This window comes from Pinus tabuliformis, chromosome 4_2 (assembly GCF_031772625.1).
Source record: "Pinus tabuliformis cultivar Carrire ecotype Pingquan chromosome 4_2, CPIR1, whole genome shotgun sequence".
NCBI lineage: Eukaryota > Viridiplantae > Streptophyta > Pinopsida > Pinales > Pinaceae > Pinus > Pinus tabuliformis.
This window is the reverse complement of record NC_142304.1, coordinates 883,090,969-883,118,316: the sequence shown is the minus strand read 5'-3', so window position 1 is coordinate 883,118,316 and position 27,348 is coordinate 883,090,969. Positions and strand designations below refer to the sequence as shown.

At 43.5% G+C, this 27,348-nt stretch overlaps 1 protein-coding gene across 2 annotated transcripts in view; it reads left to right on the top strand.

Moving 5' to 3' along the window:
* The window catches only part of LOC149172517 (riboflavin biosynthesis protein PYRR, chloroplastic-like), a 341,086-nt gene that overhangs the window by 6,405 nt on the left and 307,333 nt on the right, over window positions 1–27,348 (top strand). For both annotated transcript variants that reach the window (XM_089424340.1, XM_089424341.1), the window contains exon 2: window positions 24,440–24,574. In XM_089424340.1, the coding sequence (XP_089280466.1) occupies window positions 24,440–24,574 (135 nt within the window). The remainder of the gene's footprint in view (window positions 1–24,439; window positions 24,575–27,348) is intronic.

The following is a 27,348-nucleotide window of genomic DNA, read 5'->3' as shown; positions in this document are numbered from 1 at the left end:
CCTTGTGGCTTCACAAGGATGGAACCTACATCAAATGGATGTCAAGACCGTGTTCTTGCATGGTTATATCAAAGAAGAGGTCTATGTGGAGCAACCTGAAGGATTTGAGATTTATGATTGAAAATCTCATGTATGCAGGTTGAAGAAGGCTCTCTATGGGCTGAAGCAAGCACCTCGAGCATGGTATGAGAGGATCGATAGCTACTTGACGAAGCTGGGATTCACTAGGAGTGAAGCTGATTCTAACCTTTACTTTAAGGTTGAAGATGACAAGCCTCTCATACTGGTGTTGTATGTGGATGACCTCTTTCTAACAGGTGCAAACCCTCTCATTCACAAATGTAAGAGGGAGATGGCTTCTGAATTTGAAATGAAGGACCAAGGACTTGAAGTGTGGCAGAAGCCAAGGGAAATTTTCCTATCTCAAGGAAAATATGTGGTAAATATATTGGAAAGATTCGGTATGATGGACTGCAAGCTTGTGACTACCTCGAGGATCTTAACTTTTAGAAGTTATATGGTAGTGATGTCGAACCAGACTTGGGAAATGCCACTGAGTTTCAAAAACTCATTCGCATTGATGTTCTTGGTGAACCTCCGTCCGAACATATGTTTTGCAGTTAGCATTGTGAGCTCATATTTGGTTGAGCCTCATTGGATTGATGCCGGGAATCTTCTGAGATGTCTTCAGGACACAATCTCTCATGGATTAAGATACACTGCCGAAGATGTGAGACTACTTGGATATACTGATGTTGATTGGGCAGGCAGTGTGGTGGACCGTAAGAGCACTTCCGGGTACTGTTTCACCTTGGGATCTGCTTCGATATCCTGGATGAGCAGGAAGCAGAAGTCGGTGGCTTTGAGCACCGCCGAAGCAGGATATATTGTTGCTAGCATAACCTCGTGTGAGGCAGTCTGGTTGCGAAAGCTCTTCAGTGAGCTGTTTGGATTTATATTGGATACCACTGTGATTCTCTGTAACAACCAGAGGTGGGATTTGATTATTGAGGAATCCCGTATTCGTCAATTGCTCCAGCAGATAGACATCATCTGGGATATGGTAAGTCGATGAGCATGGAAGCTCCATCACATTAAGATGATGTACAGGTTGATACACCTTGTTAAAGCCCCGAGGAAATATCTAATCTGTGATTTTCCCAAACGACTTGGAGTCGGCAAGAAACCCTTGTACAAGGGTCCTGCATGTTGCATACATTGAGCTCTGGGAGCTCTGAGGGCTTGCGGTTCCTACTGGAGCAACATATGACCACAGGGTGACTCACCCTCCCCTGGTGGTGCACACTGGAACAAGATGATTCGCTCTCTTGTGGGACAAGATGATTCGCTCTCTTGTGGAACAGGATGATTCGCTCTCCTGTGTAGTAGGATGATTAGTTCTCCTGTGAGGCCTGGATTGATGTGTTCTCCATGGCAGCCTGGATTGATGTGTTCTCCATGGCAATTGTAGCAGGATTGATGTGTTTTCCTGTGAGGCCTGGATTGATGTGTTCTCCATGGCAATTGTAGCAGGATTGATGTGTTCTCCCGTGAGGACAGGATTGATTAGTTCTCCTGTCGAGGCATCCTACCCATGCAGTCTGGGACTCATGGGAAGTACCTCTCATCTGATCAATGAGCAGGGAAATGAAGTTAGGGACCATAGTAGTACCAATGGACGCATCGTTGTAACTACCGTACTCCCTACGCTAGGATGACCTCCATTGATCTGGGATCAATGATACTGGTCTGGGACCAGTGGTAGGAGTTGTACCATACTATGATGCTGACTTCGGGTCGGTTGAGACTGGTCTGGGATCAGTGGTACATATTCTGAGACTGACTTTGAGTCAGTATGATACATCCTCGATCATTTCTTCTTCTTCATAATTCGGACAAAAGCAGAGTAGAACAAAACAATGCAAGAGCAGAGCAAAACAGAACAAAACAGTACAGATCAGTGCAAGGCAGAACAAGACAAAGCAGAACAGGCAAAATAGAGCAGAGCAGGGCAAGGGTCAGGCTGTACAAGGCAATGCATTTGATGGATGAATAGTAATGACCGACAGACAGATTGCAAATGAAGTTCTCCATGGTTGAGAGGGAGTGTTAAAATTGGAAACCAGGGCAAAACTTCATGTGGGTCATCTTATTCATGGCTAATAATATTTCTATTAGATTCCTCTCGTCGAGAGGTGTAGGATTGATATAAAGATCATCCAATTCCGATAAGTATTCATGGAGATATGAATTTATTTTGATTATGGAATTATTATCAAGCCGACCTACAACTCATGTAGGCTCAGAAGCCCAACAGTCGCATCTATTCACCCACCAACGTTGTGTATAAATATAAGAGGACTTTTCCTCATTTGAACTCACTCATCTCATCACATCTCTCTCTCTCTACTGCGCAGATATGAGTCTCTTCTCTACTGCGCTGAAATGGGTCTCACTCTCTCACACATGTGAAGTCGGAAGCTGTTGAATTTGAAGCTACAATTGCAGAAGCAAAGATTGACTTGCGTGGCCTAGAAGATCTCCTCTTTGGAACTGCGCTGTAGTTTCATCTGAACCTCCTCTGAAAGCTGCAACTTTTGGTGGTGCAATGAAGTCAATCCGATGAACGGTTTGCAAGATATCGACTGCCCTAGTTTGAAGCCGGAAACTGCTGAAACTGAAGCTGCAACTGCAGAAGTAAAGATTGACTTGCGTGGCCTAGAAGATCTCCTCATCTGAACTGCGCTGTAGGTTCATCTGAACCTCCTCTGGAAGCCGAAACTTTTGGTGGTGGAATGAAGTCAATCCGACTGTCGGTTTGTGAGATATGGTCTGCCCTAGTTTGATATGCTGATGCTACTAATGTAGGGTTTGCTACTGCTGATATGAATAAGATTTATTGTACTATTTCTCTCTGCTGAATTATTGAAGATAAAAGAAGATTTGATCAAAGGGTTTCCCCACACATTGTGGGGTTTGTCCTTGGCTAGCCGCCACATCTTGTGTCTCTTGTCTTGGCTTGTTTTCTGTCGATCGTTTAATGTTCTATCTGCACTTTACTTTATGTACATGTGATTGCTAATCGGTGGAATATAATAAGAAAAAGAAGTAAACTGTTATAAGCATAGAACATACCATAACTTAACACATGTGCTTTAGCCTCTCCACCAATTTTCATGGCTAGAGCACATCCGATGCTACCCCAAATCAACACTCCCTCTTAGCGAGGACTGTGCTCTAATAATACTCCATACTGAACATCACTTTGACTATACGACACCGGTACCTGTGCTGATGCTAGGCCTCCCCGCCCAACATCCTTTGCACTGCTGCATCATGTACTGTTGCCCATGGCTTTGCCTCTGCCACTGCTGCATCCGTACGACAACTCCCTCTCCATTCGTGCTGCTGTTGGTCCTTTCTCCCAACACTGCATCTGCACTGCAACTCTCGCTGCATCCATGCTGCTGTTGGTCCTTCTTCCCAACACTGCATTTGCACTGCAACCTCTTCTCATCATGTTGCACCGTGCTATTGTTGACTGCTACTGCACTACAACATCCCCCCCGTTTCTACTACTGAAATGGATTTTTTATCATCCCCATCTTTTCCCTAAAATAGTCAAACTTTGTTCTTCCAAGTGCCTTGGTGAGGATGTCTGCCACTTGTTCTCTTGTAGGAGTGTAGCTCAACTGTATAGCTCCTTGTGGGACACAGTCTCTGACAAAATGACACCGGATATCAATATGCTTTGACCGATCGTGAAACACTGGATTCTTAGAGAGCTTGATGCAACTCTGATTACCACACATGGTCCTGGTCGCTTCCATATTTCTTTTGAATAGGTTCACAAGCAGATTTCTAAGCCATATGGCCTCTCACAAAGTTGTGCTTGCAGCTATATTTCCGCCTCAGCTGAGCTCAGAGCTACGGGTTTTCGTTTCCTACTGCACCAGGAGGTCATTTCCGATCCAATGTTGAAACAGTACCCAAAAGTACTTTTCCGATCCACTGAACTTCCAACCCAATTTGATATCCTTACTCCTAGTGTACAAGAGTCCATAATCAACTATTCCCTGTATATATTTGAGAACATGTTTGGTTGCTGCCCAGTGCGCCCTCTTCGGCTCCACCATGCACTGACTGAGGGTGTTGACAACGTAACAAATGTTTGGCCTGGTATTGACTAGATACATCAGGGACCCTATGAGCTGTCTACATAAGGTGGGATCAACATCCTTGTTTTCTGATGCATCAATTTTCTTTCAGTTGGTGATCATTGGAGTAGCCATGGGTCTACAATCTTCCATCCTGAATTGCTTTAGAATCTTTGTAGCATATCTCCCTGGTCCTAAGTTGCACGAAACGGGGAAACGCGGAAGCGAAACGAAACGCGACCTCCCCAAATTTTGGAAACGGGGAAACGCGAATATATATAATAATATATATATATATATATATTAAAAACATTTAAAAATTATTAATATATATATGTGCAATCATAAAGCATTAATGATACATTTACTTAAACATTTTAACATTAAGATTAAATTTACATCACATTTACTCATGAGTCATCACATAATGAAAATAAAAATATAGGAACTGGAAAATCCAAAATCAGCCTTTATTTATATTAGTATATGAGGCTGCAAGTACAATAAAGACTATAAGGCTGCAAGAACTATAGAGACAAGTCACAATAGACTAATCCTCATCATAACAATCCTCATCAAAAATAGAAGCAGCAGAATGCTCAACAGTGGATGGTGGTGCTGAAGAAGATGATGCACCAATTCCACTTCCAGAATCGTCCTCAATATTCAGGGCAGCAAGAGAGAGATCCAAATCAGGATTTTCTGCATCCACATCCCATTCTTTAGAAGGACCACTGTTGTATTCTGGACCCCTACGAGATGCAAGGCAAAGGTTGGAGTGCACATAAACAAGATCCTCTGCTTTCTGTGAGCCCAACCTATTGCGCTTCACAGAATGAATAAAACCATAAGTGCTCCAATTCCTTTCTGCTGATGAAGAGCTTGCCACTTGTGAAAGAATACGAATGGCAAGGCTTTGCAAATGTACACCATTTGCTCCATGACAAATCCACCACCTAACTGGATTCATGGTGCTTCTCTCCTCCAAAGCTGATATATCTGCATAATCATCTATTCCTGCAGCAAAACTGGCAAATTCCTCCTTTACCTCCCTATGTAGATGAGAAGGAAACATTCTCATTAGTGCTTTTTTCACCCCAGTAGCCACCTCTCTATCCTTATGGGGTGCCTTCCTCTTCCCATTGCTTTTAGCAATAAGCTCCTCATCATAAAATTTGGGGTTCAAAGCATGTGCTAAAGTGTGCAATGGTGTATTGAAATTGTTCCACCTGTCAACAATGATTTTCTTGATCAAACCAGCAAAATGATCATCAACAAACAAAAGTTGTGGAGACTCCTGCGAAATGATTTCCATAGTTTTCTCAACCATGGAATCCATGCCATCATATAGCTCTCCCAAGAAAGGTTGGTCAGTGTCAGCACTCCGGAGAAGCTCAAATGCAGGGGTTGTGAACTTTAGCAAGAAATCTACCTTGCTCCACCAATCCTCATCAAGGCACAATCTACGCACCATAGATCCCCGCTCTGAATCTGCTTGTCTCCACTCAATCCAAAGTTGACTCACCACCATAGAAACTAATGCATGCTTAACCTCAACAAGGCGGCGCAACATCACGAAGTTTGAGGCATATCTTGTCTCAACAACTTTTAACAACTCCAATTTGGAGTACTCTCGAAATATGGCCTGAGACTGGTGGTGGTTGGTGATGAATTTGATAATCTCCCTTGCTTCCCCTGTGACTTCCTTTATCCAGGAAACTTTGTTGTCGATCTCCTCTAAGATCAGATTCAGATTATGGACAATGCATGGTGTCCAAAAGATGTGGTCATACCTCCCCTCAATAATTAAACCTGCAGCTTTGCAAACTGGTGCATTATCCGTGATAACTTGCACCACCCTGTTAGCCCCTATTTGTTCAATAGCTTTTATAATAACATCAGCAATGAACTGTGCATCTTTCACCTCTCCTGAGCAGTCTTCTGCCTTGATAAACATTGCTCCTTTGGGGGAAGTGGCAATGATATTTATCAATGGTCTGCGCCTCATATCTGTCCAACCATCTGAGACTATGGTAACCCCAGAGCTACTCCAGGAAGAACGAATTGGAGCTAAAACGTCCTCCACAAGTTCCTTCTCATTTTTGAGAAGCTGGGTTCTGACTTTCTGATAGTTGGGCCCCTTGTACCCTTGAGGAGCTTTGTTAACTGCCCTTATCATATCTTGCCAGTAAGGAGAGCTAACAACATTGAATGGGATACCACATGCATAAATGCACCTGACCACTCTGGAATCAGCTTCTTCTCTTGCTTGCACATTCACCAATCTAGCAATTCTGCTATCCTAAACTGATTGGGATGCCCCTCAGCCTCTGGTATGTTTGGGTGCTGCTTGTTCATGTTCTTGAGTGTGACCAGCTCTCCTCTTTCTTGCTTCAACTACAATCCTTGGCTCAATGTTAGATGTAGCCTGAGTATGCTCATCATGCCTTCTCTTAGTACCATCCGCCTCATCTTGCTCTCTTTGATATGCCCTCCTTACCAACGGATCTGATGTTTTTGTGCAACCCAGAATCCCCTGTCCTCCTCCATGCAACAGATGCGCCTTCACTCTTGGGTAGGAGCCCTTGTACGTATTATTGCAAAGAGTGCATCGCCATTCCCATGAGCCACCACCTCCACATTTTTGAAGCTTCGTCACATGCCTCCAAAGAGGATAATATTCAGCCCTTGGGTTGGCCCTAGGGTTTGAAGTTGCAGCTGCACTTTGGTTGGAAGCCATTGCTGCAAAAATAAATTAAAAAAACAAATCTGTAAATAATAAAAACGTTTTTCATATTTTTGGCTGTATAAACCCTAGAAAAATTAAAGAAATAGTAAGAAAAAAACTAAGAAATGAATGTGGCTTACCCAAATTAATTTTCTGTGGCTGAATCTACCCTAAAATGCCAGAAAAGAGGAGAAATATGGCTGTAGCTGAGCCAAATCTGCTGCAAAAATAAATTTAAAAAACAAATCTATAAATAAAAAACGTTTTTCAGCAATTTAGCTGCATAAACCCTAGAAAAATTGAAGAAATAGTAAGAAAAAACTAACAAAATGAATGTGGCTTACCCAAATTAATTTTCTGTGGTTGAAACTACCCGGAAATGCCAGAAAAGAGAAGAGAAATATGGCTGTAGCTGAGCCAAATCTGCTGCTACAGAAATCTCCTGCTGAAATCTCCTTCTCTTGTTGCTGAAATCTCTTTCTCCCGCTGCTGAAATCTACTTTGCTCACTGCTTAAAACACCAGCTACTGAAACAACTGCCAATCTCCAAGAGAAACTCCTTGCTGAATAGTGTGATGAGAGAATGAGAGGCACTGCTCTTTTATAACTTTAGAAATGGTTTCTAGAACAGCTTAGAAACCCTAAAAAAATTTAAAAACTAATTAGATTTTTTTTTTTTTTTTTTTTTTTAAAACAAGTCATTTTTTTGGGGAAACGGGGCCCGTACGGCCTGGAAACGCGTTTCTGGCGTACGGGCACGTTTCCATTTCGGGAAACGTGCACGTACGGCCGGAAACGCGTTTCCAGGCCGTACGGTATGCCGAAACGCGTTTCCGTTTCGTTTCCGGCCGGAAACGGACCCCTAGGCAACGTTTCCTGCAACTTAGCCCTGGTCCAAGGAAGATCTCCCCTTTTTGCTGCCAAACTTCCAACCCCAGGAAATAATGCATCTGTCCCAAATCTTTAATGTCAAATTCTGTGGCTAGATTCTTCTTGCAGTCCTCGATGAACCTGGATGATCCTGTCAGGAAGAGATCATCCACATATAATACTAGGATTAGAGGCTCATTCTCTACAACCATATAGTAGAGATTTGGATTCGCGTCGCTCTTGACAAATCCCATCTTCTGCAAGTAGCCATCAATTTGACCATACCATGCTCTAGGTGCCTGTTTCAGCCCATACATGGCTTTCTTCAATCTACATACATGAGACTTCTTCTCATGTGTCTCAAAGCCTTTTGGCTGTTCAATGTAAACTTCTTCTTCTATCACCCCGTTTAGAAAAGCCGTTTTGACATCCATCTGATAAATCTCCTATCCCATCTGTGCTGCAAGAGATATCACGGTTCTAATAGATGTATACTTGGCTACTGGGACGAAGGTCTCTTCATAGTCAATTCCTTCCTTTTGAGCATACCCCTTAGCCACAAACTTGGCTTTGTATTTTTCCACACTGCCGTCTGCAGCGTATTTAATCTTGTAGATCCATCTCGAACCTACCACCGGTCTGTCTTGAGGCCTTGGCACTACCTCCCAGACATCGTTCACCATTATGGAGTTGTACTCTTTTACCAGCGCATCCAACCAAACTTGATGTTGAGCTACTAATACCTGATATCTATCTAGCTGTTTTTGCTCCCTCTTATTGTTCCTTGGTGCACCGATGAAATCCTCTGAATCTCGCAAAATCTAACGAAGCTCCCTCCTCGTTCTTCCTCGACCAACAGGTGGTTCTGTTAGCTCCTCCTCCTCCTGTGATTCTCCCTGATCCGAGGAAGAATTCTCTACTTTCGTTGGTTGAAGAGGTTTGACCAATGGCTCCTCTTTTTACTGCTCCTCAGAAGACATTTCTCGAGATTTTCTGAAAGCCCTGTCCTCCATGAACTTCACATTTCGTCGAACTACTACCTTCCTGCTCCCTGGAAGTAGATTTTGTATTCCTTAGCGTTCTCACTATATCCCACTAGATATCCTTTCTCTGCAGTTTGATCCACCTTCTTCCTCCTTTCCTCGGGTATGCGGCAATATGCTAAGCTCCCAAATATCTTGAAATCACTGACTTCAAGCGTCTTCCTTGTGAAGACTTTCTCAGGAGTAATTTTGCCCAATGCCCGATGAGGAGTTCTATTCTGAACATAGACTGCCACGTTGCATGCTTCTGCCCATAGGAAGTTTGGCATATCTTGATCATACATCATGGCCTTCGCTGCTTCTACGATAGTCTTGTTTTTTCTTTCTACTACTCCATTCTGCTCTAGATTGTAAGGAGCTGTCCATTCTCTTGTGATGCCCTCCTTAGCGCAAAAATCAGTGAAGTCCTTATTGATTTGAGGTAGCATCGGATGTGCTCTAACCACGAAAATTGGTGGAGAGGCTAAAGCACATGATATCTCCAATACCCATAAATGGTTTGGGCAGATTCTAAAAAGTTTGGGAGATATTAAAATAATTAATATTTTTAATGAAGACCCTAAGTCTAAACTTAGGGAAAATAAAATATTAATGTGAATTAATATAAAACTGTGTTAGAAGGGTCCAAAAGTCATGGATCAAGCCAGATCTAATCTTAGCTGTTGATTAGGGACTTAATCTCGACCATTGATCTATCAACGAGAAAAGTATAAGAGGAGGCTTGAGGGTCACTTGGAGAACACACTGAGGGAGACCAATCAGTTCAATTTTTGGAGCGGGGTTAGTTGAGAAATTGAGCCAGTGGTCTAGTGAGCAGTCAGGAGGCAGCAAGTACGGAACAGAGAGACATGATCTGCCACTGGAGATCAACGATGAGACAGGAGAGGCAGACGCAGGGCATTCCAGGTAGATGCAGAGGCAGCAAGAGATTGCGCAGTCACTAGCTGGGCCTGCGTGGGTGACACAGAGAGGCCCAGGGCTGACGCAGTCAATCAGGGGTTGACGCAGAGTGTCTGAGAGCCACGCAGAGGTGAGGTCGGCTGACGCTGGGACTGGGAGAAGCGCTGGAGAATTTTTGTCTCTGTGGGTAAGCCAGTTTGGCACTCTGTTGTACTGGAAAATTGCTGAAGAATAAAATCCTCCCTTGCTACACCGATTTTCCCACATTGGTTTTTTTCCAGGGATTGTTGTCCAAAATATCTGTGTCCATGTGTTGATTCTTGTGCATATGGTTGTTTCTGTATTACGGTGTGATATCTGTAGCAATGTTTATTTTAATGTTTATTGAAGTAATTTCATAAATAACTTATTGAGGAATAAGTAGGAAAAGTAAATCAGTTGCTGTAGTGATAGAATTTTCACATGGTATCAGAGCAAGTAATCAGAGACAGGAAGGGAAAATCAGTTATGGGTCGAGACCACGATGCAGAGGCATCCACGTCAGGGGACTCACACAGATTTTCAGAAGATTGCACAAGAGAAGGAGACTTCGATTTCTCTATGTTGGCTTCCAGGTTGGAAGAAGAAGTGGCTTGTATGACTAGTTCTGCATCATCAAAAGTGTGGTATATAGACAGTGGAGCCTCGTGGCATATGACGGGAATCAGGGAATGTTTCTCAGAATATCGAGAAGAGAAGATGAACTTTTAGATCACCATGGGGAACAAGGCAAAGTGTACTCCAGTGGGGAAGGGTACCATAGTTTTTCAAATAGAATCGAGAGAATGGTTCCGTGTTACAAATGTCCTGCATGTACCAGGATTGGGGATGAACTTACTTTCCGTGTTGCAACTTCAAGGCAAGGGCTATGACGTTTACTTCATCAAGGAGAAGGTATACGTCAAACACCCGAGCTGGAAAAAGAAAGTGTTGATTGGGATCAAAAGTAATAGGTTGTATAGATTACAACTAGAATCACCAATGGCACTAATAGGCAGTCATGGAGACAAGGAATTAAACGAACTATGGCACAAAAGAATGGGTCACTTGCACCATGGAGCTCTGAGAATTCTCAGGAGCATTATAACAGAAGTTCCAGATCTGAGTACGGAACGAGATGATGTATGCAGGGGATGCGTGTTGATTTGGGGTAGCATCGGATGTGCTCTAGCCACGAAAATTGGTGGAGAGGCTAAGACACATGAGATCTCCAATACCCGAAAAGGGTTTGGGCAGATTCTAAACAGTTTGAGAGATATTAAAATAATTAATATTTATAATGGAGTCCCTAAGTCTAAACTTAAGGAAAATAAAATATTAATGTGAATTAATATAAAACTGTGTTAGAATGGTCCAAAAGTCATGGATCAAGCCAGATCTAATCTTAGTCGTTGATTAGGAACTTAATCTTGGCCGTTGATTTGTCAACGAGAAAAGTATAAGAGGAGGCTTGAGGGTCACTTGGAGAACACACCAAGAAATCAAGATTTCGACTTTCTGGGGTTGAGTTTGCTGAGAAAGTTGAGACAATGATCAGAGTTGCAGTTGAGGGGCAGTGAATACAAAAGCGGAGAGGCAGAGATAGCACTGAGAGGATCAGCGCAGTAGCCAGAGAGAGGGACGCAAAAGCAGCCAAGGGTTCACACACAGCCAGCCAGGGCTTACGCAAAGGCAGCAAGGAGCTACACAGTGCCTCAGAGGGCCAACGTGGGTGACGCAGAGGGCCAGAGGACTGACGCAGGCCAAGCCAGAGTGACACTGGGCTAACGCTGGGCCAGAGAGAGGCTGACGCAGTCCCTAGAGGCTGATGCTGGGGTTTCGTGGGGCAGATTGGAGCTGTAGAGCTGTTGGAGTGTTTATCCGGGGTTTCAATCGGAATATCTGCTTCCGAGTAGAGAGGTACTACTGTCGAGATTTTTCTCTGTTGGGTGAGCCGGATTTGGCACCCAGATTATATTCTGAAACTGCTTAATAAATCAAACCCTCAGATAGCTGCACCGTTTTTCCCACATTGGGGTTTTCCGGGGACATTGGTCCAAAAACAACGGTGTCACTTATGTGCTTGTTTCTGTTTCCTTCAGTTGATGATCTGTAATGTGTTGAGCATGCACTTGTATTTATTTCCAGTATTTACATGGTAAATAACTTGTTAATTAACAAAACAAGTAGGTAGGAATAAATCAGAAAGTACATGAAGGGTTTCTAATGGGTTAGACTTAGAAATTCCAACATGGTATCAGAGGGTGGTTGCAGATCATAGGAGAACTGAGGACATCAGCCGAGCAGAGCAACAACAGTAGAAAACAGTTGTCCCGAGTGACAAAAGTTGTTCCTAGCAGAGTAGCAGCAAGGAAGGGGTGACGCAGTGCCTGCGTCATCAAGATTGAGCCAGGAAGAGGCAGCGCAGAGGCTGAGGGAGGCAAAGACAGGCTCACGCAGAGCCATGCAGAGGCCAGGAGGGCTGACGCAGTTGGCTGAGGAAGTTGATTTGCCGGTGTCGGGATTGCGTAGAGCCTAGGAGCTCTAACCTTCAGTTTGCTGGGGTTTAGGAGGCTGTGGGTAAGTTGCAGAGTGGAGTTGGTGGGGTACTGTAGTCAGAACAGTACCTAACAGGGCAAGGCCAAGGAGGAGGGAGTTGCTACCAAGGATTTCTAGCCGAGAAATCCAGATCAGTGGTGCAGCTGCACTAACGATCAGAGTGAGAGCATCTTGACATTGGCAGAAGGATTTCTAGGAGGGAAATCGAGGCTCAGAGGGAGTCACACCAAGAACTTCGAGGAGGGAAGTAAAGGAGCAACGAGATGGCAATGAACGGGGTAAGAGACCAGGACAGACTAGACGGAGCCTCAAACTTCGTAGTTTGGAAGGCCAGAATCCTATCCGTTCTAGACAAGAATCGTGTCAAGCACTTCATCTTGAGGACGATAGCTATCCCAGTTGACCCAGCTGATAATGACAAGTACGAGGAGGCAATGGCGAGGGCCAAGAGCATCATTCTTGACGAGGTCAAGGACCATGTAGTACCACATATTGCCGAAAAGGAAACGACAAATGAGATGTGGGAGGCCCTAAAGAAATTGTACTAGCATACTTCTGTGCAGAGAAGGATGTTACTAAAAAATTAGCTGTGATCATACCAAATGCAGAAGGGAGAACAGATCGACCCCTTGGTCGATTGAAGGAGATCCGGGATCAGCTGACTTCCATAGGGGCCACGCTGGATCAATAATTGATGGTGAGAACAACCCTGAACGCAGTCTCAGAAAACTGGGAGGTGTTTGTCGAGAGCAAACTGGGCAGGGCAACCCTTCTAGATTGGAAGGAAATGTGGGCTGCTCTTTGCCAAGAAGAGATCAGAAGGTTGAGCAAGTTGGGAAGCAGTGTCAAGGGGATCAGAATCAAGAAGGAGGAGGAGGTGGATGCTGCCTTAGCATTTGAGGGAAAGCAGGAGAAACGAAAGAAAAAGGACCTCTCCAAGGTCAAATGCTTCTACTGTGGGGAACTAGGTCATTATGCGACCCAGTGTCCAAGGAAGAAGAGCAAGGGAGAGGCCTCCGAGACCAAGGCTGCACCAGCAAGGGCAGAGAAGGAAGTGGAGACAGACGATGACTGTGCCATGAGTGCACACACACCACTTGAGTGGAAGTGGGGAGACATCGAGCTGTAGTCAGACGGACTACAGGCGATGAGGGGCAGGATCCTCGAGGTACCCAGCCTCTTGGATTAGACCTTGCTACGGGAGCCTCGAAGAGGAGTAGCAGTACTGGCGATGTCAGTGAAGACAGATGCGGATGGAGCGACTGAGGGAGCTACAGTGCAGGATTCCCAAGATAGCGTGAGGCAGCAGTGCGAGAAGCACGGGAGTGTTGCACTAGTGCAGGATGGCACATAGAGGTGTACAATGGTGCGAGATGCAGGGAGTTGTTGCAATAGCGCAGAGGTCAGAGAGGGAGCACTTGTCAGCGACAGAGGGAGTTTCAGCATCGAGGGTGTCTCTAGCCTGACAGAGATGTCAGAGTTGGGAGATCAGTTACTTACTTCTCAGTAACTGAGTTGCAGTGCAACAGTTAGCAGTGGTAGTGGCAAGGCCATGGGCAACAACACGGATGTAGAGGGAGTTGCAGTACGGATGTAGCTGTGGTAGTGGCAGGGCCATGGGCAGCAGTACACGATGCAACAGTGCAGAGGATGATGGGCAGCAGGCCTAGCATCAGAACAGCGACCGATGCCGGATGATCAGGGTGATACTCAGTGAGGAGTATTGCTAGAGCACAGTCCTCGCTAAGAGGGAGTGTTGATTTAGGGTAGCATCGAATGTGCTTTAGCCATGAAAATTGGTGGAGAGGCTAAGGCACATGAGATCTCCAATACGTAAAAAGAGTTTGGGCATATTTTAAACAGTTTGAGAGATATTAAAATAATTAATATTTTTAATGGAGTCCCAAGTCTAAACTTAGGGAAAATAAAATATTAATGTGAATTAATATAAAACTGTGTTAGAATGGTCCAAAAGTCATGGATCAAGCCAGATCTAATCTTAGTCATTGATTAGGGACTTAATCTCGGCTGTTGATTTGTCAACGAGAAGAGTATAAGAGGAGGCTTGAGGGTCACTTTGAGAACACACCAAGAAATCAAGATTTTGACTTTTTGGGGCTGGGTTTGCTGAGAAAGTTGAGAGTGATCAGAGTTGCAGTTGAGGGGCAGTGAATACAGAAGCAGAGAGGCAAAATAGCAACAGGAGGATCAACGCAGTAGCTGGAGAGAGGGAAGTAGAAGCAGCCAAGGGTTCACGTAGAGCTAGCCAGGACTCACGCAAACGCAGCAAGGAGCTGCGTAGTGCCTTAGAGGGCCAGTGTGGGTGATGCAGAGGGTTAGAGGACTGACGCAGTGCCTCCAGAGGCTGACGCAGGCCAAGCCAAAGTGACGCTGGGCTAACGCTGGGCCAGAGAGAGGCTGACGTAGTCCCTAGAGGCTGATGCTGGGGTTTCGTGGGGCAGATTGGAGCTGTAGAGCTGCCAGAGTGTTTATCCGGGGTTTCAGCCGGAATATCTGCTTCCGAGTAGAGAGGTACTACTGCCGAGATTTTTCTTTGTTGGGTGAGCCAGATTTGGCACCCAGATTATATTCTGAAATTGCTTAATAAATCAAACCCTTAGATAGCTGCACCAGTTTTCCCGAATTGGGTTTTTCTGGGGACATTGGTCCAAAAACAACGGTGTCACTTATGTGCTTGTTTTTGTTTCCTTCAGTTGATGATCTATAATGTGTTGAGCATGCACTTGTATTTATTTTCAGTATTTACATGGTAAATAACTTGTTAATTAACAGAACAAGTAGGTAGGAATAAATTAGAAAGTACATGAAGGGTTTCTAACGGGTTAGACTTAGAAATTCCAACAATGCGCTCTAGGAAAGTATGCCAAGGCAACATTTCCTAGGAGCAAACACAGGGCCAAGGGTGTACTAGGATTAATACACTCAGATATCTGCGGACCTATGTCCGTCAAAGCTCTCAGTGGTGCCGAGTATTTCCTTACTTTCATTGATGACCACTCAAGGAAAACTTGGCTTTATTTTCTGAAAACTAAGGATGAGGTTTTCTGTCGATTCAAGGAGTTCAAGGCTCTGGTGGAGAATCTGACTGGGAAGAAAATAAAAGTTTTGCGCTCAGATAATGGTGGAGAGTATGTCAATAAGGACTTCACTGATTTTTGCGCTAAGGAGGGCATTAGAAGAGAGTGGACAACTCCCTACAATCCGGAGCAGAATGGAGTAGCAGAAAGAAAGAACATGACTATTGTAGAAGCAGCTAGGGCCATGATGTATGATCAGGATATGCCAAAATTCCTGTGGGCGGAAGCATGCAACACAATAGTCTATGTTTAGAACAGGACTCCTCATCGGGCATTGGGCAAGATTACTCTAGAGAAAGTTTTCACAGGGAAGACACCTGAAGTCAGTCATTTCAGGATATTTGAGAGTTTAGCATATTGCCACATACCCGAAGAAAAGAGGAAGAAGCTGGATCAAACTGCGGAAAAGGGATATCTGGTGGGATATAGTGAGAACACTAAGGCATACAAAATCTATCTTCCAGGGAGCAGGAAGGTAGTAGTTCGACGAGATGTAAAGTTCATGGAGGACAGGGCTTTCAAAAGATCTCATGAGATGCCTTCCGAAGAGCAGTCAAAAGAGGAGTTGCTGGTTAAGCCTCTTCAACCAACAGAAGTAAAGAATTCTTCCTCAGGTTAGGAAGATTCTTAGGATGAGGAGGAAGAAGCACCTGCTGTCAGAGGAAGAACTAGCAAGTAACTTTGTCAGATTCTGCAAGATGCAGAGGACTTCATCGGTGCGCCAAGAAACAATAAGAGGGAGCGAAAACAACCAGATAGATATTAGTCATTAGTAGCTCAGGATGGAGAGCCTGCTAGTTACAAGGAGGCAGCTCAACGTCAGGTTTGGCTAGATGTGATGGTAGAGGAGTACAACTCCATAATGGTGAACGATGTTTGGGAGGTGGTACCAAGGCCTCATGACAGATCAGTGGTAGGTTCAAGATGGATCTACAAGATCAAATACGCTGCAGACGATAGTGTTGAGAAATACAAGGCCAGGTTTGTGGTTATGGGGTATGCTCAAAGGGAAGGAATTGATTATGAGGAGACCTTCGCCCCGGCTGCCAGGTATACATCTATTAGGACCGTGATATCTCTTGCAACTCAGATGGGATGGGAGATTCATCAGATGGATGTCAAGACGACATTTTTGAACGAGGTAATAGAAGAAGAGGTATACATTGAACAACCGGAAGGCTTTGAGACTCATGAGAAGTCTCATGTATGCAGATTGAAGAAAGCCTTGTATGGGCTGAAACAGGCACCGAGAGCATGGGATGGTCGAATAGATGGCTACTTGTAGAAGATGGGATTTGTCAAGAGTGACGCGGATCCAAATCTCTACTATGTGGTTGTAGAGAACGAGCTGCTAATTGTAGTATTGCATGTGGATGATCTCTTTCTGACAGGATTATCCAGACTCATTGGGGAAAACAAGAAGAATCTAGCCACATAATTCGATATGAAGGATTTGGGACAAATGCATTACTTCCTAGGGTTGGAAGTCTGGCAGCAGAAGGGAGAAATCTTCCTTGGGCAAGGGAGGTATGCTACAAAAATCCTGAAAAGATTCGGGATGGAGGACTGTAGACCTAGGGCTACGCCAATGAACACCAACTGGAAGAAGATTGATGCATCATAAGACAAGGATGTCGATCCCACCCTATACAGACAGCTCATAGGGTCCCTGATGTATCTGGTCAATACCAGGCCAGACATTTGCTACGCTGTCAACACCCTCAATCAGTTCATGGTGGAACCAAAGAGGGCACATTGGGTAGCAGCCAAACACCTTCTCAGGTATTTACAGGGAACAACCGATTATGGGCTCTTGTACACCAAAGGTAAGGATATCAGTCTGAGTGGATTTACTGATGCAGATTGGGCATGAAGTTCAATGGATCGGAAAAGTACCTCTGGGTACTGTTTCAACATTGGATCAGGAATGACCTCCTGGTGCAGTAGGAAATAGAAGTCCGTGGCTCTGATCTCATATGAGGCAGAATATATGGCAGCAAGCACATCTTCGTGTGAGACCATATGGCTTAGAAAACTGCTTGTGAACCTATTCAGAAGGAATATGGAGGTGACCAAGATCATGTGCGACAATCAGAGTTGCATCAAGCTTTCTGAGAATCCAGTGTTTCATGATAGGTCGAAGCATATTGATATCCGGTGTCACTCTGTCAGAGACTCCGTCCAACGAGGAGCTGTACAATTGAGCTACACTCCTACAGGAGAACAGGTGGCAGACATCCTCACCAAGGCCCTTGGAAGGACAAAGTTTGACTACTTTAGGGAAAAGATGGGGATGGTAAAGAACCTGTTTCAGAAGCAGAAATGGGAGTGATAACAGCACGGATGCAGAGGGAGTTGCAGTGCGGATGCAGTGTTGGGAGAAAGGACCAACAACAGCACGGATGCAGAGGGAGTTGTCGTACAGATGCAGCAGTGGCAGTAGCAGAGCCATGGGCAGTAGTACAAGATACAACAGTGCAGAGGATGTTGGGCAGGGAGGCTTAGCATCAGCACAAGGACCGATGCCAGATGATTAGGGTGATACTCAGTGAGGAGTACTACTAGAGCATAGTCCTCGCTAAGAGGGAGTGTTGATTTGAGGTAGCATCGGATGTGCTTTAACCACGAAAATTGGTGGAGAGGCTAAAGCACATGAGATCTCCAATACCCGAAATGGTTTGGGCAGATTCTAAATATTTTGGGAGATATTAAAATAATTAATATTTTTAATGAAGACCCTAAGTCTAAACTTAGGGAAAATAAAATTTTAATGTGAAATATTATAAAACTGTGTTAGAAGGGTCCAAAAGTCATGGATCAATCCAAATCTAATCTTAGCCGTTGATTAGGGACTTAATCTCGGCCGTTGATCTGTGAATGAGAAAATTATAAGAGGCTTGAGGGTCACTTGGAGAACACACTGAGGGAGACCAGTCAATTCAATTTCTGGATCGGGGTTAGCTGAGAAATTGAACCAGTGGTCTTGTGAGCAGTCTAGAGGCAGCAAATATGGAATAGAGAGACGGGATCAGTCACTGGAGATCAGTGCTGAGGCAGGAGAGGCAGACGCAGGGCATTCCAGGGAGACGCAGAAGCAGCAGGAGACTGCGTAGTCACTAGTTGGGCCTGCGTGGGTGACATAGAGAGGCCCAAGGCTGACGTAGAGTGTCTGAGAGCCATGCAGAGGTCAGCCGAGTTGACACTGGGATTGGGAGAACTGCTGGAGAATTTTTCTCTCTGTGGGTAAGGCAGTTTAGAACCCTGTTGTACTGGAAAATTGTTGAATAATAAAATCCTCCCTTGCTGCACCGATTTTCCCACATTGTTTTTTTTTTGTTTTTGTTTTTGTTTGTTTGTTTTGTTTTGTTTGTTTGTTTTGTTTGTTTGTTTTTGTTTTTTTTCTCCAGGGACTGTTGTCCAAAATATCTGTGTCAATGTGTTGATTCTTGTGCATATGTTTGTTTTTGTATTACAGTGTGATATCTGCAACAATATTTATTTTAATGTTTATTGAAGTAATTTCATAAATAACTTATTGAGGAATAAGTAGGAAAAGTAAATCAGTTGTTGTAGTGATAGAATTTTCACAGTCCTATCGACATACTCTCCCCCATTATCTGAGCGCAAAACTTTTATTTTCTTCCCAGTCAAATTCTCCACCAGAGCCTTGAACTCTTTGAATCGACAGAAACCCCGTCCTTTGTTTTCAGAAACTAAATCCAAGTTTTCCTTGAGTGGTCATCAATGAAGGTGACGAAGTACTCGGCACCACTAAGAGCTTTAGTGCACATAGGTTCGCAGATATTTGAGTGTATCAATCCTAATACACTCTTGGCCCTGTTTTTACGTCTAGGAAATGCTACGTTGGCATACTTTCTCAGAGAACAACCTCTGCATACATCATCTCGTTCTGTACTAAGATCTGAAACTCCTGTTACAATGTTTTTGAGAATTCTCAACGCCCCATGGTGCAAATGTCCCATTCTTCTGTGCCATAGTTCGTTCAAATCCTTGTCACCATGACTGCTTATTAGTGCCATTGGTGATAATAGTTGTAGTCTGTACAACCTATTACTTCTGATCCTGATCTGCACTTTCTTTTTCCAGCTCGGGTGTTTGACGTATACTTTTGCCTTGATGAAGAAAACGTCATAGCCTTTGCTTTGAAGTTGCGACACGGAAAGTAAGTTCATCCCCAATCCTGGTACATGCAGCACATTGGTAGCACAGAACTGCTCTCCCGTTTCTGTTTGAAAAACTATGGTACCCTTCCCTACTGGAGTACACTTTTCCTTATTCCCCATGGTGATTTGAAAATTCATCCTTTCCTCCTGATAATCTGAGAAACATTCCCGGATTCCCGTCATATGCCAAGAGGCTCCATTGTCTATATACCATACCTCTGATGATGTAGAGCTAGTCACACAAGCCACTTCTTCTTCCAGCCTGGAAGCCAACATAGAGAAATCGAAATTACTGTCTCTTGTGCAATTTTCTGAAAATCTGTGCGAGTCTCCTGACATAGATGCCTTTGCATCATGGTCTCGACCCATAATTGATTTTCCCTTCCTGTCTCTGATTACTTGCTCTGATACCATGTGAAAATTCTATCATTGCAACCACTGATTTATTTTACCTACTTATTTCTCAATAAGTTATTTATGAAAACCCTTCAGTAAACATTAAAACAATTTCTGCTGCAGATATCACACCATAATACAGAAAAAAATACATGCACAAGAATTAGACACATCAACACAGATTTTTGGACAATTGTCCCCGGAAAAACCTAATGTGGGAAAACCGGTGCAGCAAAGGAGGATTTTTATTATTCAACAATTCTTCAGTACAACTGGGTGCCAAACTGGCTTACCCAACAGAGAAAAATTCTCCAACACTTTTCCCAGTCTTAGCGTTAGGGTTGATGGCCTCTGCGCAGCTCCCAGACACTGCGTCAGCACTGGGCTTGTCTGCGTCACCCACGCAGGCCCTCCAGTGATTGCGCAGTTCTGCTGCCTCTTCGTTTGCCTGAGCGGGTTTGCGTTTGCTTCTCTAACCTTTGTGCTGGTCCTCTGGTGCTGTTCCTGATTCTCTGTTCTGTACCCGCTACCTCTTGCTGCTCTCCGAACCACTAGTTCGAATTTCTCAGCTAACCCTCTCCAGAAATTGAACTCACTGGTCTCCCTCAGTGTGTTCTCCAATTGATCCTTAAGCCTCTTCTTATACTTTTCCTATTGGTCTTTCAACGGCCGAGATTAAATCTCTAATCAACGGCTAAGATTAGATTTGGCTTGATCCATGACTTTTGGAACCTTCTAACCCAGTTTTATATTAATACCCATTAATATTTTATTTTTCCTAAGTTTAGACTTAGGAACTCCATTAAAAATATTAATTATTTTAATATCTCCCAAACTGGGTACAATCTGTCCAAACCATTTCTGGGTCTTGGAGATCTCATGTGCTTTAGCCTCTCCACCAATTTTCATGTCTAGAGCACATCCGATGCTACCCCAAATCAACAGCCCACGTAGTCACTAGTGATGGGTGATGAAACTACAACAAAAGCCCTCCAGAAATATGTCCAATCAACCCCCAAAAGTCCAGCAAATTGGAGTCTGATCCTCTCTCGAAAGACCCAACAAAACGCTGCCCCACAACTGCCTTCCTCTGGGTGTGTGTATTTCCCTTCCTGCGTCCAGACCATTGAGAAAGACCCACAAATCTCCCTGAATAATCACTGGAACAACTCTGCAATTGAAATGGAACTCCTCCTAGGGAGGGCACTCGAAGTCCACCGAAGGTAGGGTGAGATTTCCGCTTGGAGATCTCGTGTGCTGAACAACACTTTGTTGACTCAGCTGAACAGTTTGAGCAAACAATGGTCTGGTTGTCAAATGAGCAAAAGTCCCAAAATGAGTGTTTCTCCTTCTATTTGTAATTTGCTGCCCTTTCTTCCCTTGTGGGCTCCACCACATCGAACTCCCTTCTTCCCTTTTCTCTCTCCAAATCGAACTCTCCAAGGGGTGCGTATTTCCCTTTGGAGTGGCCCCCACATCCCACTAATGCCACGATTTTATCCTTTCTCCTATAATGGGGTTCTTTCTTAAATAAAAATTATTCCTCCTATGCATTTACCCACTTCTCCTAAGTTGTGAGTTCAAAACTTAATAACATTATGCAAAATTGCAAAATTGATGCAGCTGTCTGGAAATTTTAATTAGAGGGGACATCACACTCTCCTATTAATGGAGAGAGCTCTCACCTCATTTTTGTGAGTATTTCTCAATCTACACGTCAGAAATCCTACTGTAATCACTAGTTTATCATCTCCTACTTGTTCTTTACATTCAATAAGTTATTTAATTATTTAAACATCGATGAAAACACTGTTGCAACCTACACATACATATAGATCATGAACTGAAATAAATTGAGACAATCACACAAGGGACACCGTTATTTTTGGACAATCGTCCCCGGAAAACCCAATTCGGGAAAACCAGTGCATCATAAAGAGGGTTTGTATTATTAAGAAAATTTCTTAATACAACTAGGGTGCCAAATCCAGCTCACCCAATAGAGAATAAACCTGACAGTTACCTCTATCCGAAGACAAATATTTTGACAATTCCAGCAACTGGATGATCAAACTCCACAGCTGACAACTGCTGTTCCCAGTGTTGGGCAAGGATGGCTGCTCCAAGCTGTGCGCTGGAACTGCGTCACCCTCCCAGTGAGCCTCCCTTGCTTAGAAGTTGATACGCTGAAATGCTGCTCTCTCTGCCCCACAAAAAACCCCAGCGCTGCCTCTAAAGGAATGCGTCAGCCCCTCCAGCTTCTGCGTCACCCTCCCTGGAGCTGCGCTGTCTCCCCTGTTGCTGCTTTGGCTCTCTGCTATGTATTCTCTGCCTTGGACTTAAGTCCCTTTGTCGAATTGCCCCTCTCACTAAAACTCAGATCACTTAGCTCAACTTTCTTAGCAAACCACGCCCCAAAAAAATCAAACACTTTGATCTCTTTAGTGTATCTCCAACTGACCCTCGAGCCTCCTCTTATACTTTTCCTGTTGATGAATCTACGGCCGTGATTTAATCTCTAATCAAAGTCTAAGATTAAAATAGAGTTGATCCTCGTCACTTAGAACCTTCTCACCCATATTTTTATTAATACACATTAATATTTTTATTTTATAAGTTTAGACTCAAGAACCCATTAAAAATATTAACTATTTTAATAACTCCTCATTCAGGTGGAATTTCTCCAAACGATTTCTGGGTTTTGGAGATCTCATGTGTTCTAGCCCCTCCAAATTTTGGAGCTAGAGCACATTCGATGCTACCCAAACTCAACAATTTTCTCATGGAATTTTGGGGATGAAATCCCATAGCAAGATGAAATTTTTGTGATTTTTCCTTGTAAATATTTGGCTTTGGATATTTTAAGTGAAGCGAATTGTCTTGGGGAAGATATGTTTTGGATGGATGAACTTTTTTTGGATTGACTAAGTGATGCTTGGATGAATAGTGTTATTTTGTCGTGAATATTATCTTCCATTTTGCTCCAATTGTTAGATTGGGTTTTTTTTGAGGCTTCTTAATAAATGTCATATAAATGTGTTTAGCTATTGACTCACTCCTTGTTTGACTCCATATGCCCAAAAATTCATTACTGATCCTCCATTATCCACTTTATATGTATATATATATATAAAGCGGCACTTGTTTGATAATCTACTTGAGCATCTCCATTGCCTATCTCGAACCATCGCTTCTTTGATGTTGCCATTTCATTTCAGTCGGGGCCATACGTTATTGAAGATTATTTTGGGATTTTAATTAATTAACAAGCTCTTTAGAGAGCCATTTGGCTTAGGATCCCTTAGTCATCTTACTTCTAAGTCTTATTGGGGAAGCCTCCCTTGTGGGGATAACATCTGCCCACAAAACAATAGGGGAATTTGCTACTAAGGTGATGGTGGTGGTGGATCCCATTGTTGTTGGGGATCTAGTGTGGGCCAACACTAAGGTGTTAGATTTTGCGGTAACAGGGACAATACTGGGTAATCTTGGAAGGGGCCCAGGAATGATCATTTGAAATTCTCCTTGCATCTAATGGCAAAGTGAATAAACTAACTAGTAATGGCTGTCTGACCATTTGATCTAGAAACAGATACGTTCTTGTGCTGGAACAGATTGGAATGGGTATGGCTTTGTGATCATGGTGAGTTGTCCCTTACCAAAATGGGAGGAAGTGGTTGTACTGACCTAATGCCCTCTGTATCCCTGGCTGGGGTGTCTGCACTAGGCTTATTAGTTCCGATACTAGAGATAGGCTCAAAAGCTATTTGTAAACCATTGGCTCTTTCTCTCTTAAATATATATTCCCAGCTTGATTCATTTGCTGTTTTCAACTTTAAATAGCATACTCTTATATGAACATTGTCTGAATATATTAGATTTAAGCTTATATCTTTGACTCTTTTGAAGATGGGACAGGTAGGCAGGTTAGCGGCAGAGGGAGTAAGCAAAGTGACTACTTCAGATATATTCATTTTACATGAATTCTTGAATATGTATAGAAACATTAAAAAGACTTACGTTCTAAACATGTTTCCTGAAGGCTTATACATATCCCGATTTGTTTTTTTCCATGTCTAAGAAAAAATTTCAGTAGATATATTTTTCTGCATAGGCTTTGCAGCTTGACTTGAGGCAGATTAGCTTCACTTCTAGGAAGAGTCATTATGGTTGGTCCTCTCTGCAAATGAATAAGCTTCTTTCAATCCTATCTGGCTTTCTTGACATGGGTCTATAGGCTATGGATTTGAGAGTTTTAACTAGAGCCTAATTTGGTCTTTCCTTTGAAAGTTGGTTTCACATGATATTTGGCCATAATGTTGGTTTAACACAAAGTTATCTTGATGGGAATCAATGTGGCAGTTTTTAAATGCTAAGGTTTCTTGATACAGATCAATTTTACTTTATGATTTTGGCCATGTTATTGAATAGAGCATTGAATTTCAGCAATTTTCCTCATGATGGGGATCTGCTATTTGGTTTTCAGGGAGGAGTTTCTAAAGTGGTCGTTGGTCTTAGACATCCTTTGCAACACTTCCGAGGAAAAGCAATTAAAGCACTGAGAGATGCAGGTATAGAGGTGAATGTACTTGGTGAAAATTTGCAAGGCAGAAGCATTGAGGTGATTTAATTTCTGACCCTTGGCAAAACTGTCTCTTGATCTGGTTTTCTTTTCTTAGGTTTCTCAAGTTTATCTCTATTGTTCTGCTGTCCTCAAGTCCTATTAGACTGACAATGAGTTTCTTAGGTTCAATACAAGTGAGCAAACTTATTGATGCATACTGTAGCTCTGATTATGCAAGGTGCTGCAGTTGAACTGTTGTTGCAAAATCAATGAATCAAAAGGCTCCTGAGATTCAGTGGAAAACAATGGGGGTTTAGAGCAAATATCCTAGAAAAAGAAGTGACCACCTGAAATAATTTGTTACTATAACTCACAAGATATGATAAGATTTAGTCTATTGAACATGTATTATATTTGTACTTTATCCTTATCTCTTTTAGGTGATTAGTGTAAATTCTTCACTCGCTGACTTTACTGTATTTTATTGGAAACATGGTCAAACTTGATCCGTATCCCACAATTTTGTGCTTTATGTTAATTAGTTAATAGAAATGAGTGTACAGATATATGAACAGTTTCAATAATCTTCTCTCTTGCATACTTGCATACCAATATATAAATGGAGGCCATAATGGGTTTCTAAAAGGAACTCCTCATTATAATACATTAGAAAACTTGTTTTATATGGAAAGTTAAACATGAGACATCTAATGCTTTTCTTTGTTTACTCTGAATTAGAGTGAAGCAGTGTCATTAACTCCTGCAAGAAGAGTCAATATTGACATAGGAAAACTTTAGATTGTAACTGTGCACCTCTAGTAGCTACTATAGAAGGACATATTGAAGTTTCTAAGTCTAACAGTTAGAAACGCTCCATGTACTTTCTGATTTATTCCTTCCTACTTGTTCTGATTAACTAACAAGTTATTTACCATGTAAATACTGAAAAATAAACACAAGTACATGCTCAACACATTACAAATCATCAACTAAAGGAAACAAAAACAAGCACACAAATGACACCGTTATTTTTGGACTAATGTTCCCGAAAAAGCCCAATGCGGGAAAACCGGTGAAGCTATCTGAGGGTTTGATTTATTAAGCAGTTTTAGAATACAATCTGGGTGCCAAATCTGGCTCACCAAACAGAGAAAAATATCAGCAGCAGTACCTCTCCTTCGGAGATAGATGCTCCGGCTGAAACCCCGGATAAACACTTTGGCAGCTCCTCAGCTCCAATCTGCCCCACGAAAAACTCCAACGTCAGCCTCTTCTGCCCTCTGCGTCAACTTTCTCGGTAGTTCTGTTCTGGCTGTTCCTGACAGTTCCGACTTCTGCCCTCTGTGTCAGCGTTCCCCGCAGTTCCGACAGTTCTCGGCGGTTTCGGCTATTCCCAACAATTCCGGCTTCTGCCCTCTGTGTCAGCTTTTCCGACAGTTCCTGCTGTTCCCGACAGTTCCGACTTCTACACTCTGCATCAGCTTTCCCGATTGTTCCGACAGTTCCGGCTGTTTCTGGCAATTTCGGCTTCTGCCCTCTGCGTCAACTTTCCTGGCAGTTCCAACAGTTCCCGACAATTCCGGCTATTCCCGGCAGTTCCGACTTCTACCCTCTGCGTCAGCTTTCCCGGCTGTTGCACTGATCCTCCTGGCACTATCTCTGCCTCTCTGCTTCTGTATTCACTGCCCCTCAGCTGCAACTCCAGATCACTCTCTCAACTTTTTTTAGCAAACCCAGCCCCAGAAAGTCGAAATCTTGATCTCTTGGTGTGTTCTCCAAGTGACCCTCAAGCCTACTCTTATACTTTTCTCGTTGACAAATCAATGGCCGAGATTAAGTCCCTAATCAATGGCTAAGATTAGATCTGGCTCGATCCATGACTTTTGGACCATTCTAACACAGTTTTATATTAATTCACATTAATATTTTATTTTAATATCTCCCAAACTGTTTAAAATCTTCCCAAACCCTTTCTGGGTATTGGAGATCTCATGTGCCTTAGCCTCTCCACCAAATTTTGTGGATAGAGCACATCCGATGCTACCCCAAATCAACACTCCCTCTTAGCGAGGACTGTGCTCTAACAATACTCCTTACTGAGTATTACTCTGATCATCTGGCATCGGTCCCTGATGCTAGGCCTGCTGCCCATCATCTGTATTGCTGCATCTCGTACTGCCACCCATGGCTCTGCCACTGCCACTGCTACATCTGTACGACAGCTCCCTCTGCATCCGTGCTGCTGCCCATGGCCCTTCCACTGCCACTACTGCGTCTGCATTGCATCCCGCATTGCATCCCTTCTTATCATGCTGCATCGTGCTGCCCATAGCACCGCCACTGCTAATTGTTGCACTGCAACTCAGTTACTGAGAAGTAAGTAATTGATCTCCCAACTTTGACATCTCTGTCAGGCTAGAGACACTCCTGATGCTGAAGCTCCCTTTGTCGCTGACAAGTGCTCCCTCTCTGACCTCTGCACTGCTGCAACAACTCCCTGCATCTATCACCGTTGCACACCTCTTTGTGCCATCCTGCACTGGTGCAACACTCCCGTGCCTCTCGCACTATTGCAACTTGCTAGCCTCGCGTTGTCTTGGGAATCTTGCATTATAGCTCTCTCTGTCGCTCCATCCTCATCCGTCTCTACTGACATCCGCCAGTCCTACTACTCCTCTTCGGGGCTCCCATAGCCAGGTATAATCCAAGAGGTTGGGTACCTCAAGGATCCTGCCCCTCATCTTTTGTAGTCCTCTTGACTACAACTCGATGTCTCCCCACTTTCGCTCAAGTGGTGTGTGTGCACTCATGGCACAATCATCGTTTGTCTC